This window comes from Channa argus, chromosome 5 (genome assembly GCF_033026475.1).
Source record: "Channa argus isolate prfri chromosome 5, Channa argus male v1.0, whole genome shotgun sequence".
In the NCBI taxonomy this organism is placed as follows: Eukaryota; Metazoa; Chordata; class Actinopteri; order Anabantiformes; family Channidae; genus Channa; species Channa argus.
Window position 1 is genome coordinate 13,095,841 of NC_090201.1, and position 12,571 is coordinate 13,108,411.

The window sequence follows — 12,571 nt, forward strand, 5'->3', positions numbered from 1 at the left end:
TTCAGTTCCTGTTCTAATCCAACAGTTATTAGTACACATCCTTCCACTTAGACAGGCACTCTCACTTCTTGGTGAAACATGCTGTTTTTTGTGGTTTCTCAATCACACTTCTTAGAAAAAATGTAAATCCTTTTCAAAACAGAATGAATGATCTTTACACTGTCACAGTGCTCACTGGCCTGCATCACAACCAGCTTACATTGTGTCAGATTAACTTTTGTACATTAATTTATGTACACCATGCGGGTAACGTTTAAAATGGAACGATAATTCAGCATGTGCTGCCCTCTGGTGGATATTAAACAAACCAAAAATATTCCATAAAAATAAAAAAGTTTTTATTATAGCCATTTAGAAAACTTAGCTCACTTACAATGGTAAAAAGTGGATCTAATCTGGTAAACAAACAAACAAAAAACCTTTATAAGAAAACATATGCACACATTTACAATTATTAATTACAACAATTTAAAACATTTTTTTTTTTCCATCAAGTATTGGCTTTCATGTGTATGACCCGGCCCTTTTGATAATGACAAGTACTAAAATTGCAAGAATTCTTTCCATAAGGTGCGGAAAAGCTGTTTGACCCAAGCAAGAACAATGACTTAAGTTATTCAGATCTCCCTCTTTCTGTGCCGAGTTGTCAAGAAAATAAAGACTTGAGAACATCCTTTATTACTCCTTTCTACTGAAAAACTGTGGATTTTTATTTAAATTGAGAGTTGTGTGAATATCTGTAGAAATCTAGGGCAATCACAACTGTTGATCATTTTCAGATGTACAAAAATGTGATGGCAAAATAAAAAGCCTCATTGTAAAATTCAAAAATTACACTCATGGGTTTAGACAATATTAAACACTTCAGTTTGGGAGCAGTTGGAATAAAGGACCCTGTGTTCAAAACAAAGCATGTCTGGTCACTGTGGCTCACGAGAGGCACAGCGAAAACCAAGATTAGAGGCCGAGCTGTCCGGAGTGTTCTGGCTTCTTGCTGCACATCGGTATCTGTAACAATAAGACTGGAGAAAGAAGGAGGAAATGATACACACTTGCTGTTACTAAGGTCTTCCATTTCTCTAAGTGATTTATTTATTTTTTATTCATTTTATATCAAACATGTATGTGTATGCTTACAAAGCATGTCTGACTGTCCACACTGGATGGTTTATTCATATAAATCAAACAGACCTTTAGATTAAATTTTCATGCAATTAGTCACATTCCCATGCCAACCCATCTTGGTGGCAAACACACTGGAATGATCTCCAGCGGGTGGCTTAAATAGTGTTGTAGTAAATGTACCATATGTGGTGGTATGAGTTCTTCTGTAACCTTCATAAAAATTATGAGATTTTCACAATTTTCAAGTGTCAAGTTTCAAGAAACTGCATCTAGAAAAAGCAGAGCTACTGAACTGGAAGAGCCCTAAGTGGCCAGGTGGCTGTGCACACACTAGCACAAAAAATAGGCTCACTTTCTGTACCAGGAAGAAAAGACAGAATAGAAGAGTGGCTGTATTATGCCCTTCTAGTCAAACAGGTGGAGAGTAATAGAGAGCTCTCCCACGTCCTTTAGAAAGGCTGATGTCATAGTTGTTGTAGTCTATTTTCAATACTTGTTCTAACACAGGTTTTCACTGCTAAAGAGAGCTGTGTTGTTTTCACTGATCCAATCTTACTACTTAAGATCTCACTAACCCCCTAATAAGCCATTTTGACAGTTATAATTTAAGCAAACAAGTTGGTGTTTAAAATATAACTTTTGACAATCTAGACATGACAATCTGCAAAGCATAATAGGCATAAAAGTGCTAAAGTGTGTGTTTTCTCTACCTTGTGGCACATGTATGAGCCTCCCTTCTTCACCTTATCTTTGCCTGACGGAGGACCTTTCTGAAAGAGAGAACAATAAGAGTCACCAGAGAAACAAAACCTGGGAAATTCAAAAGGTTAGAGGTGATGTGATTGTGTACTGGGTTGTGTTGCCGGTCTGCAGTGTGATGCACAGTCCACCAGTCTGAGGTCCATTCCCATGCGTTTCCCACCATGTCATACAGACCAAAGCCATTGGCAGGAAAGGACATAACCTGAAAGATATACAGATTAAAAATGGAGATTAGTGCATGTTAAAAACATTGTTGTTTCTTCTGACAGCATGGATATGTAATCACCTTTACGATTACAGATACTACTGTGTATGCATATTTTGTTTGTGAGAATGTTATTCTCAGTAAACTGCCAAATTTAAATTTTATTGTTATGCAATCTAGATACACAGGTAGTTTGTGTTCTGAGTGAAAAGCACAAGTCATTATGACTATGTAGTTGTAATATAATAAATGAGGTGTAAATATTCACTTATTATCGGCCAATGATCTCAGATGGATTCAGATTTGATGTATATTTTCTTTCAATAGCAACAGAGTGCATTAGAAAAATTTACAATTGACACTTCCTCAATAGCGGCTTTAAAGCTCCCCCTGTAGAAAATAACATTAGATTAATATTATGTAACAGTTATTTGTATAACCTCTGGTAACTCCGATGTACTGGTGTGACCTTATCAACTCTATGAGCTCTTATCTCCAGCACCTTTCATTTCCTGTAGATTTTAGATGGCTACTGAGCAAATTCATTCTTCCTGCTTTAACTAAAATGAAATAGAACTTTTCCTTGACACACCTAAACTATGGGATCCCTCCATCCTTTTTTCTGACTTACTGGTGAGGTTTTGATGTATCCATCCTCTCCAGAGTTATGGGTGGGGAAATCCCCTTGCCAGAGGTTGGCATAGTGTTTTCCTTTCGGATTTAACTTGTTTCCCCAGGGGTAAAGTCTTCATGCATGAACAGGAAACCAAGAAGCTGATTTGGAACAAACTTTAAGGAGAACAATGCATATGCAAGGGATATTTTCATAATTATATATTTTATGCAATTATCTTAAATATGATCATACCTATCTTTGAGGCCACCCCTGCAGGCATACTCCCATTCGGCCTCTGAAGGAAGTCTCTTGTTAGCCCAAGAACAATAGGCAACAGCATCCGCCCAGGACACATGTAGAACAGGATGATCTAGTCTACAGCAAAATGCTTAAAGTTAATTACTGAGCTGGTGTTTGTCTCACTGCTTTTTGTTTGTGTTAAAATTTTACTTTGACATTGATTATCAACATTAACACAGACTAATGAAATGGGTGTTCTTTGAAATGTTATAAGGCTTTTAGTGTAATGGAAAGAGAGTATACCTGTCCATGATGAAAGAGTCTGGACCCTCAGGGTGCCTCCAGTTAGCCCCTTTGACTGGAAGCCACCAGGGGGCAGCAGCCACCTAATAACAAAGATGTTACTAAGTAATATTTGTTTCATAAGCTTGAAGTTTATTCTTACATTCCTCCTTCAGTTTAATTTAGAATTGCCTCTGCTGTACTGTAATGGTACTAATGGTTTCCTGTATTGCTGTACCAATGGGCCCAAAGCACTTTCTCTGCCCCATAATCAGGCTGCACATGACATGCTGCAAAATGAGAAAACACAAGCAAATACAGAAACACTATGCTTTCTGTGCCATGCTACCAAATTGATTGGGGAAGCTACTGATAAAGTGTGAAGTGCATGTGTTTTCTTACGTTGCTGTGCATTGAGTTGTCAGGGTCACTGTATAAATCACTAAGAGGAAGACTATAATAATACCATGGGCAAAATGACGTAGAAACACAAGATACGAAATAAATAGCACGCAGGCTATTTTATATTTTCACTGAACAGCAAACATTGCCTTTCTTCTTTGCTTTATTGTCTGACACGGGTTGTGGGCCTTTGTCACCACATCCTTCCTGATATCATTTACCACTTAAGATACATTTAACAATTGGCATAGGGCGTATAAATGTATTAATTTTAAAATATTGACTTTATCACATAAATACCTACATAACTAAGCACTGTCAACTACTTTTTATTATGGAAAAATGTAGTCAGTATCAAAATTATCAAACATTGTGCACATTTTCTTTTTTAACTAGAAAAGCAAAACACTTTTCTATAATACCCAGTATAGATAGACAAAATAACCTTTTAAATATACACTCTGCCCCAGTTCAAAAAACAAATCATCTGAACTTCTCCCCATATCTCAGAATTGCTCCTTACTTCTATGGCAACCACAAGGAGTGAGTGTCCATCTGTGGGCAATTAGATTGTGTCTGTCAAATGCGGACTGTCGATTGTGTCGTGATTTTTGTTTTGAAGTGCAGAGAAAGAAAAATTATCAAGGTATACACATGTCTGCTGCGTTTCTACAACACTTGATGTTGGTGACTTACTGGCATAATAAAAAGGACTGAACAATCATACTTACCGCTTGGGTGATTTCACGCTTGACTGTCTCACTCAAAATTCCCTCAAATACAAATGAGTCTCCAAATTTCTCTGCCTAAAAATACAAAAAGGTAAAAAATTTTCAAGCAAGAATGAGAGAACCTGAAATATATTTTTTAGGTTCTATCACTGACAGATTTGTCAGTGTAGGTTATAAGTTAAGTAATGTGCTGTAGTCTACCCATACCTCAGTAACATAGCCTGTGGCATTGACAAAGCTCTGGAACTGCCTGTTAGTTACTTCCTGGATGTCCATGTAGAAGGAGTCCACGTGTACCAGTCTCTGGGGGCCTTCCCCATCGGGAGGAATACCCGGGTTGTCTGTTCCCATTAGGAATTCTCCTCCAAAAATTTGCATCATCTTTATTCAGAAAACAATGACATTTTATGAGCTACATAAACCTCTTAAGTTTAAAAAAAGATTGTTCCAGAAGAGTCCTTAAAAATGTTAGCTAAATGTAATCTCACCTGAGTGTGAATCTAATTTTTTTCCTGCTACCGTACCTACTCTCAATATAAAACAGCATCTGAGGATTAGGCTGTACTTTACCTTCGGCAAAAGTACTGTGAAAAACATACAGCATAGGAAGCTGAAAGCCAATTATAGTAAGTGTTGAAAAATCTTTCATTTTTTTCCTTAATTGGTTTTACATCGGGGTATTGTAAGTCATCCATCTTCAAGTACCTGTATACTGTATAGGGTCTGTTCCTTTATCAGAAACTAATAAAAGTTAATTTTAATTTGAAGATGGATGCAAACTTGTACATCCAACTTTAAATCTACTACAGAATGGCTTCATGGAATGATTTTCATAGTGGGGCAGTTAGACTTCAAACGTTGGCCTATTAGAGATGTTGTGAAAAGACCACGAGAGAGCGGATTACATAAAATGTCGTAAGAATATGGCTGAGCTGCAATCGTTCTGTAAGAAAGAATGGTCCCACAATTCCTCCTGAATGCAGGACACAGCTACGGGAAACTTTTGGTTGAGCTTACTGGTGCCAAAGTTGAGTCAACTATTGAATTAAAGGGTTTATTTACTTGTTTTAATCATCATTTTAATTGTTTAATGGGTGTGTTCAGTTGAGATATTAAAATAATTTAATTGAATGTGTGTTCATATCAATATGAATCATCACCACCATGTTGTCTCCCACAAAGACAATACTGAATACCGTCTCCTGCCAACGCACAGGGTGGTTGGCATTAGCCTAGACCAAAGATTTCTCAGCCTAAGAGTAAAAACCTAATGAGCTACAGTTTTTTTGTGCAAAGGGAAAATGATAGCAGTGTTATGTAAGAATTTAATCATGTGGTTTGCAGGACATTGGTGTATATTGCCTTCATTAGTGTACATTGTGTGAAGTTGGCAGTGGAGCAGACACAATCCTATGTGGAATCACTGCTGCTGGCACTGTAGACTCTGAGCTGTTGTGTGCGCTTTGTTAACAGTGTTACATAATTTAGGATTCAATAACACGCATCTCCGTCAGTTTCTGAATTAATATGTAGGATTTCACATGATTTCAAATGATCTTTAATTAGACAATTAAAACAGAGATTAAACGAAGATTTTCCAAATTAATGCCAAAACGGCAGTTGCTTGGTATTTACATAACAGAAGTCACAGCTCACCCTACTTTGTACTTTCTTCTCATCTCCCTGAGCCTCAGACGTCCTCTCATTTGCACCTCTACTGTATTTCATAGCTGGGTCTCCGGTCTCGGTCCTGTCCTCCATAGGGTCCACAGCAGCAGCGGCTCTCTTTAGGTTCTCACAGCCGCAGGCTGCGGCTCCCTGCGGGGTGGCTGGTTCCTGCTTAGACGCCCATGAACCCTGGAGACATAACACATTGTGCACACAGCCAAATATAACTAATAAAACTAAACAACGCGCCATTCTTGCTAAGCACTGCTCAAGCCCTTCCGCTAAGGCACTTCCGCTAAGCCACGTGGTCAGTCAGCTGGCTGCAGTGTTACAAGATGTAACCCTTTCCCGCCCGAAGTTACTGTTTATGTTCATCCAGACATTTTATGCAAACTATGATTAGTGCTTGTGGATATGGCAACAGATTAAAGTTGTTCTAATGCAAGTAAAATACTTGTCTAAAAACACATTATTTTTATGCAAAACCATAAACAACATACGCTGCTGTGTGGTGGACTTTTCTCCCTCAGAAAATCTTTTTTTTTCCTTCACCAAAAATATCAAAGTGAATTTTAGTACAGCGTTCCTTGGTAGTATAGGATGAGGCCACATGGACATCATTTCCCAGCTGTCAACACCACACAGAGAAGAAGTGGCAGCGAGCCAAAGCAGCTCAGGCAGCCAATGTGCTGCCTGCCTCAGTGAACACAACCCCGGAGCACCGACAGGCGCAGAAAGGTGATAGAGCTGTCAAAAACTGGATTGCTGCAGTCGCTGACGGCTACATCTCACCCAGGGTCCGGTGGAAATGGAGACGAGAGCCACAGTCATGCTGTTATAGCGGATCCAGAGAAAGCAGAAAATCCGAGGGTTTTTCCCACAGTCGAGGTAAAGTTGAGCGCACAACTTGTTCAGCTCACCCCCCTCTCTTCCTCTCTCTGTCTTTTCGCAGCGGGGTAAAAAACAGATTTAGCTCGGTTCTTTAAATGGTTAACGAAAACCCCCCGGCTCATGATCAAAGCTGTGATGTTCTCGTTTGTTCAGTGACCAAAAGCAGCAACCACAGCAAGTCTGGCTCCGACCATAGTTCAGTCCAGTCTGCTGTAGAAGAGTGCGATTGCGGAGACTGATTAAATGACAGGCTGCCACAACTGGACTCTGGTTCCATGTGTGCTTTAGTGGTTATCAGACAGACCGGTGTGGAAGATGAGTACTTTTGCTCTATAGGAGCAGATCATGTCAAGTTTTAGGTCATAATTTAAATTTTACAACAGTCGGGAGACAGCCACAGCCCCTGTTAAGATTTTTTCATGATTTTTAGAGACAGTGGATGAGAAGCAGACAGATAACCTGAGTGAAGCAGTGTCCACACTTAAGCTTGTGGACAGTGAGGACCTGTTGCAGGTGCACAACCTTCCTGGTTGCTGGAGCTCCTAATCATTAACTGTTTAGCCCTGTAAGCCCTACAGGTTACAATAGCTGAGAATTTTCATGCAGCTATGCAAATCCACACAGCCAGACAGTGGTATCAGTGTATCAGGGAAACCTCTCATCTAAAAGTGCACTGCCACCTAACTGGGAACCTTGCAGCTACATCAAATTTGCAAGTGCAAACTGTATAACATAGCCGAACTATGGTAATGGTAGAATTTAAATTAAGGATGATGCTGATTTTACTAATTTGTACTCCTTTTACTCCTACTGCAGGTTTCCTTTTGTGTGTCGAAAATGTCGGATAAGATGTCCAGCTTTCTGCACATTGGGGACATCTGCTCCCTGTATGCAGAGGGTTCCACCAAAGGTTTCATCAGCACCTTGGGGTATGTCCATCCTATTGACTGAACATTGTCTGCATAGGCCCACTTCACACTTTCTGGGTGTGACAGTTTTAGAAATTTTTTAGAAATGTACTTTAACTGAAGTTAAATGAAAATATTTGTTGCAGTCACAAAGAGGTTTGCTCATTTATACAGAAATCAGCCACAACACCGACATGTGGTGTGTTAATATTGCATGGCAATAATTTAATGGTGACAATGAGCGACATGTGTCAGAACACAGTGCATTGTAGCTTGTTTCATATAGGGCTGCGAAGCTGTGGGCATGTCAGTGCCCAATATGACCGCTGTTCACCACGACATTAAGCTATCAGGTGTTGTTACTGGCTGGTTCTGCCTCCTGAACATTTGTTCGCATGTGTTACAGCCATCCTACCATCCATGACAAAATGACACATATACAAACAGAGATAAATGGATGTCATTTTGCAGCTTATATCTCACAGAACAAAGCTCTGAAAACAGTGGGAGGTCTTTGAAGTGGTCCTTTGGCTGTGACTGACCTCACTACTGAGCTGGGAAAATGTTAATGATGAAGTGTTTGTAAGAGTGTGGCAGGAGGGGGTTTGGAGGACAGAGCTACAGGAAAATGATGCTGAGACGGTATTTGGTGAATGGTAAAGCAAATGTACTCATATAGAGCAATTTTGTGTCGTTTTTCTCCATCACGTCCATCATGTTTGGAACACAATATATCTGGTACTGTTTTTCACTAAGAAAACTTTCTTCACAAAGATTATTTAGTGGATACATATGTTGGGCTCAAGGTATCATTCAATTTTATGCAAAAATAATTAATACTTGTTGCATTTAATACCAGAAATCAGCAGACAGCCACAGAAAATACTCTATATGGTATGTAGTAAGAGTTATGCTTTCAGAATTTGGGACCTTCCCCCACTTATCAAAATGAGTGATAATTGACTTCTCCCCCCGACACACACATAATTTAAAAAGTATCATGAGCCATCTTCTCCCTGCACAACCACCAACTCTGTATAGATGTGTAACAGTTAAACTTTTTTTAACATGACTGCTCTGACAGGGATTACTAAATTATCTACCTCGTCAGGCAAATGATTGCACACATACAGTATATACTGTGGAATTTCTTCTTCCCAGTTATTTTAAATCTCTATCTTTAATCCTTGCAGTCTAACTGACTGGAGGAGGAGACAGATCTTTTTGAACAACTCTGGACATTCCCCAGGAGAAGGCCTGAAATGGAAGTGGGATTTGGCCAGTGTCCAGACAAGTGTTATTCTAAACCAGTAAAAGCTAAATTTGTAACCAGAAATTCCAGCCTGCCCACAGGTCATCTAATCCAGAATAATTTCATTTGTTGTTTGGAGTGAAAAAGTAAATGCACTCCAACTCAACTGTTAAAGCTCACAGTGAAAACAGGAAACACCAGTGGAGTTTTGCAAAAGCAGATGTTTTTGTTGTGAGTATTTTTGTCCATTTTTAACACTGGTTTTTAGCACACACTCAACCCACTTTGCATACAGGTACTGATGATTTCTCAAACAACAATAAAGAAGAGCAACAATCTATCTCACCATAAGTAGACATCAGTTAAAAAAATCCATTGTTATATTACATATGTTGACATTTTTTGGCATTTTATTGCTTTCTGTTTTGAGTTAATTTAACAATATTAATTGATTAATGATGATCAATCCAAATAATTCAGACAGACAACTATTATTTGATTCCGTTCGCTATTGACCAGTTTTTTTCTTGTTAAATCAATTACTCGTTTTGTCTATAAAATTTCAGAAAACAGAAAAAATACCCTTTACATCACATCTTATTGTAATTGACCAAAAGACCAATCTAAAAGGATCTTAATATTACTATCATTACTACATTATATTATTTCTACATAATATTACTATTGTTATTACTCTTTACAAACTCATTTATGATGCTGAAGCAATATGTTTCTAGCGTTTTTACACCTTAATGTTGACAACAGCCATTGTTAGTGGCATTACGGTATTAGGTTGTCCAATCTATTCTTACAAACACGACTGCTCACATACTGCTCTCAGGAGCATCTTCAGGGAATAGCTGCTTAAACTAAGGCATGTAACTTTGAAATTTTAGTAGTTATAGGTCAGAGGTCGAAGTTACTGTGACCTCACATCTGTTGTATTCTGAACATGATACCTCAGAAATGCCTGGAGGGAATTTCATTACATCTAGAACAAACATACAGTCGTGGATAAAGTGATTAGTATATGATTCTGGACAGACAACCAGAGAAGGCCTTCAGGTGGTAATTCTGTTTGCTTAAGAAAATGTCCTACATTCTAAATAAGTGAACAATAAAATACCTTCAGATTAATTTTCTGTAGATCAGTTCGGGTCTGCTATAGAATAAATAACTCAAATAATCCTTACTTGCTGCAGTATAATGTTCTCAAATATAAACAATACACTAAACCACAACAAATAAAAACTGACTTATTGCTTTGGGTAATAATGTAAGGTACCTGTACGTGGCTTTAGTTTGGATGTGTTTTTATTCACAGCTTGGTGGATGACCGTTGCGTTGTTCAACCTGATGCAGGGGACCTTAACAATCCTCCTAAGAAGTTCAGAGGTAAGAGGCACCAGGAGTCGACTCTTGTCGGGGACTGACATCATCACGCTAACTGCTGTCTGTTTATACTGTGGGCTCTGTGGGAGCTGCTGCTGAATGTGTTATGCTGTGTTTCTTTGGTGACAGCCACACTATCGCTGCCCAATGGACTTCAAACAGGACTACCTTTGACAATGTTAATGATGTGTGTGTTTGTGTGTGTGTGTGTGTGTGTTTGTGTGTGTGTGTGTATGTGTGTGCGTGCTTTTGCATCCATGCGTGTGTTTATAGCTGTGTGTGCTTGTTGGCACACATTATCTGTGGAGGTAGAAGCAGATGGAGGTAATCAGCACTGATGTTGGTTTGTTGAATGACAACAGTCTTGGAAAGCTGCTTTCCAAACAAAAACCTTGAGATGCCTGTTTGGATGAACTTGCTATTATTAGCTCCATCACAGGAAGTACACTTCATGACCCTTGATTCTCAGGCTAAACGTTTATGTCTCAGCCTGGAAACCCAGTCCAACATAGTAAAAAGAATGTGTGTGTTAACAGCTTGTGAAGTGCATGTGACAGGCTTGTATAACATCAAATAGCTTTTCCCTTGATACTACCAAATAAGTATTTAATTGTGACTGTCAATAGGTAAATTATGTTTTATAGACTTAAATGATGTGCTATGGTAAATAGAACAAAACATTTTGGATTTGAGGTGCTTTCTGCGGTTTCAAGAGTATAGGAAAATTGTATGACATTTAGAAAGTACAAGGCTTTGAGCTTAGTGACCCACACAGCTCAGTTTGTCAGTGAGTGTCCCAGGACACCAGAGACAATCACTGTCACCACATTAAACACAAGGTGCAGACTGATACCTCCACGCCTGCAGGATCACAAAAGACAAGTCTCTTTCTCACTTTCACTGTAGCTGTATTTGTTGCAACAAAAGCTTATTCCCAAGCCCTGCAAAGAAAGGTGGAAATGAATTGTGGGTGGAAACATGCAGGCAGTGTACTTCTGTAACATGTAGATTCCCATCCCACCCAGAAACAAACATCTACATTACTATCTTTGTGTTTGTCTCTCTGCTCTGATGCAGTCACATCTCAAAGTATTATAGCTGGACTTGGAGAGCATGTCTATATCTACTGTAAGGGATCACAGAAAGACAATGCAGTTGTGTCTGTTTGTAGGTCATTCCGGATCAAAACTGCTTGTAAATATAACTTGAATCGTTTGTTTTGCTATGTTTGGTAGCAAGCGTTAGTCTGTTGGCTCACTTATACAGGAAGGCTTTTACTTATTAACTTTGCTATTTTTATTTTTCATTCTCCCATGCAGAATTTTTCTGATCCATCTATGTGATGATTTATTTTTTTATTTTTATTTTTTAATCTAATGCAACATTTTTTATTTAATTTTTTTGTAATTTGATAGGTGCTGTTAAATATGAGTTAGTAATGCTTTACAATGTCAGCTGGTCTTGAACAGAAGAGGCCATCGTGTCGCTGTGAAAGGCCTGTAGATATGTACTAGAAGGCAGCAAGATAAGGACGGTACTAAAGGATCATATGGAAAAGGGCAGCAGAAGGAACAATAGCTTTTGGCTTGTCCCTTCAGGGGTCGCCACAGCGGAACGTGTGCACTTTGATTTTCCATGTATTTTTACGTCGCATGCCCCTCCTGTCACAACTCTACCATTTTTATCTAGTCTCGGCACCAGCACCAGCACCAGGGTTGCCCTTGGTGGCTGGGTGGGTCCACGCCTAATAGGGTGAGATTCAAACCCACGGCCTTCTACATCCCAACCCAATGCTCTGCCGCTGAGCAATCAGAATCATTATGTAACAATGATGTCACAATCAAAAATTAAGGGTTCCTTATGTTTATGTAGTACACTTAATTCTGTTATCTATTTTTTAAAAAGTGTGCTGTGAAAACCACATTTACTTGAGGAAGTATTTGCTTAGTTGATCATTGCCACAAACAGTCTAGCTAAGTGTGCTTATATATCTGTATTTTTTTTTCCCACCATACTTCTTTTGGAACTTCTAATTTAGTCATCCGGGTGTCCTTGACAGCACAGGTGCTTATCTGTTGCTCCTGATTTGGGAAGCTC

General features: G+C 38.9%; 2 protein-coding genes across 8 annotated transcripts in view; one reads left to right on the forward strand and one right to left on the reverse strand.

The window, feature by feature from the left end:
- Positions 1 to 316: 316 nt before the first annotated feature.
- On the reverse strand, positions 317 to 6,666 carry sumf1 (sulfatase modifying factor 1). Of its 3 annotated transcripts, XM_067505261.1 has the most exons (10): positions 6,532 to 6,666; positions 6,020 to 6,220; positions 4,571 to 4,744; positions 4,364 to 4,438; positions 3,252 to 3,334; positions 2,961 to 3,083; positions 2,724 to 2,838; positions 1,976 to 2,089; positions 1,836 to 1,895; positions 317 to 1,022 (listed from the first exon to the last, which is right to left on the reverse strand). In XM_067505261.1, exons 2-10 carry the CDS (start codon positions 6,122 to 6,124, stop codon positions 921 to 923), a joined length of 951 nt encoding a protein of 316 aa, XP_067361362.1. In that variant the 5' UTR covers positions 6,125 to 6,220; positions 6,532 to 6,666; the 3' UTR covers positions 317 to 920. The 3 variants fall into 3 exon arrangements, with proteins under 3 accessions (XP_067361362.1, XP_067361361.1, XP_067361363.1); XM_067505260.1 differs by lacking the exon at positions 6,532 to 6,666 and having other exon boundaries at positions 6,020 to 6,407; XM_067505262.1 differs by lacking the exon at positions 6,532 to 6,666 and having other exon boundaries at positions 6,025 to 6,214.
- A 92-nt stretch (positions 6,667 to 6,758) lies between these two features.
- LOC137127812 (inositol 1,4,5-trisphosphate-gated calcium channel ITPR1) overlaps positions 6,759 to 12,571 on the forward strand; it is a 62,324-nt gene continuing 56,511 nt past the window's right edge. For 3 of the 5 annotated variants that reach the window (XM_067505244.1, XM_067505247.1, XM_067505245.1), the window contains exons 1-3: positions 6,759 to 6,919; positions 7,739 to 7,851; positions 10,407 to 10,477. In XM_067505244.1, the coding sequence (XP_067361345.1) occupies positions 7,760 to 7,851; positions 10,407 to 10,477 (163 nt within the window). In that variant the 5' untranslated portion in view covers positions 6,759 to 6,919; positions 7,739 to 7,759. The remainder of the gene's footprint in view (positions 6,920 to 7,738; positions 7,852 to 10,406; positions 10,478 to 12,571) is intronic. The other 2 variants (XM_067505248.1, XM_067505249.1) reach the window with 2 other exon arrangements.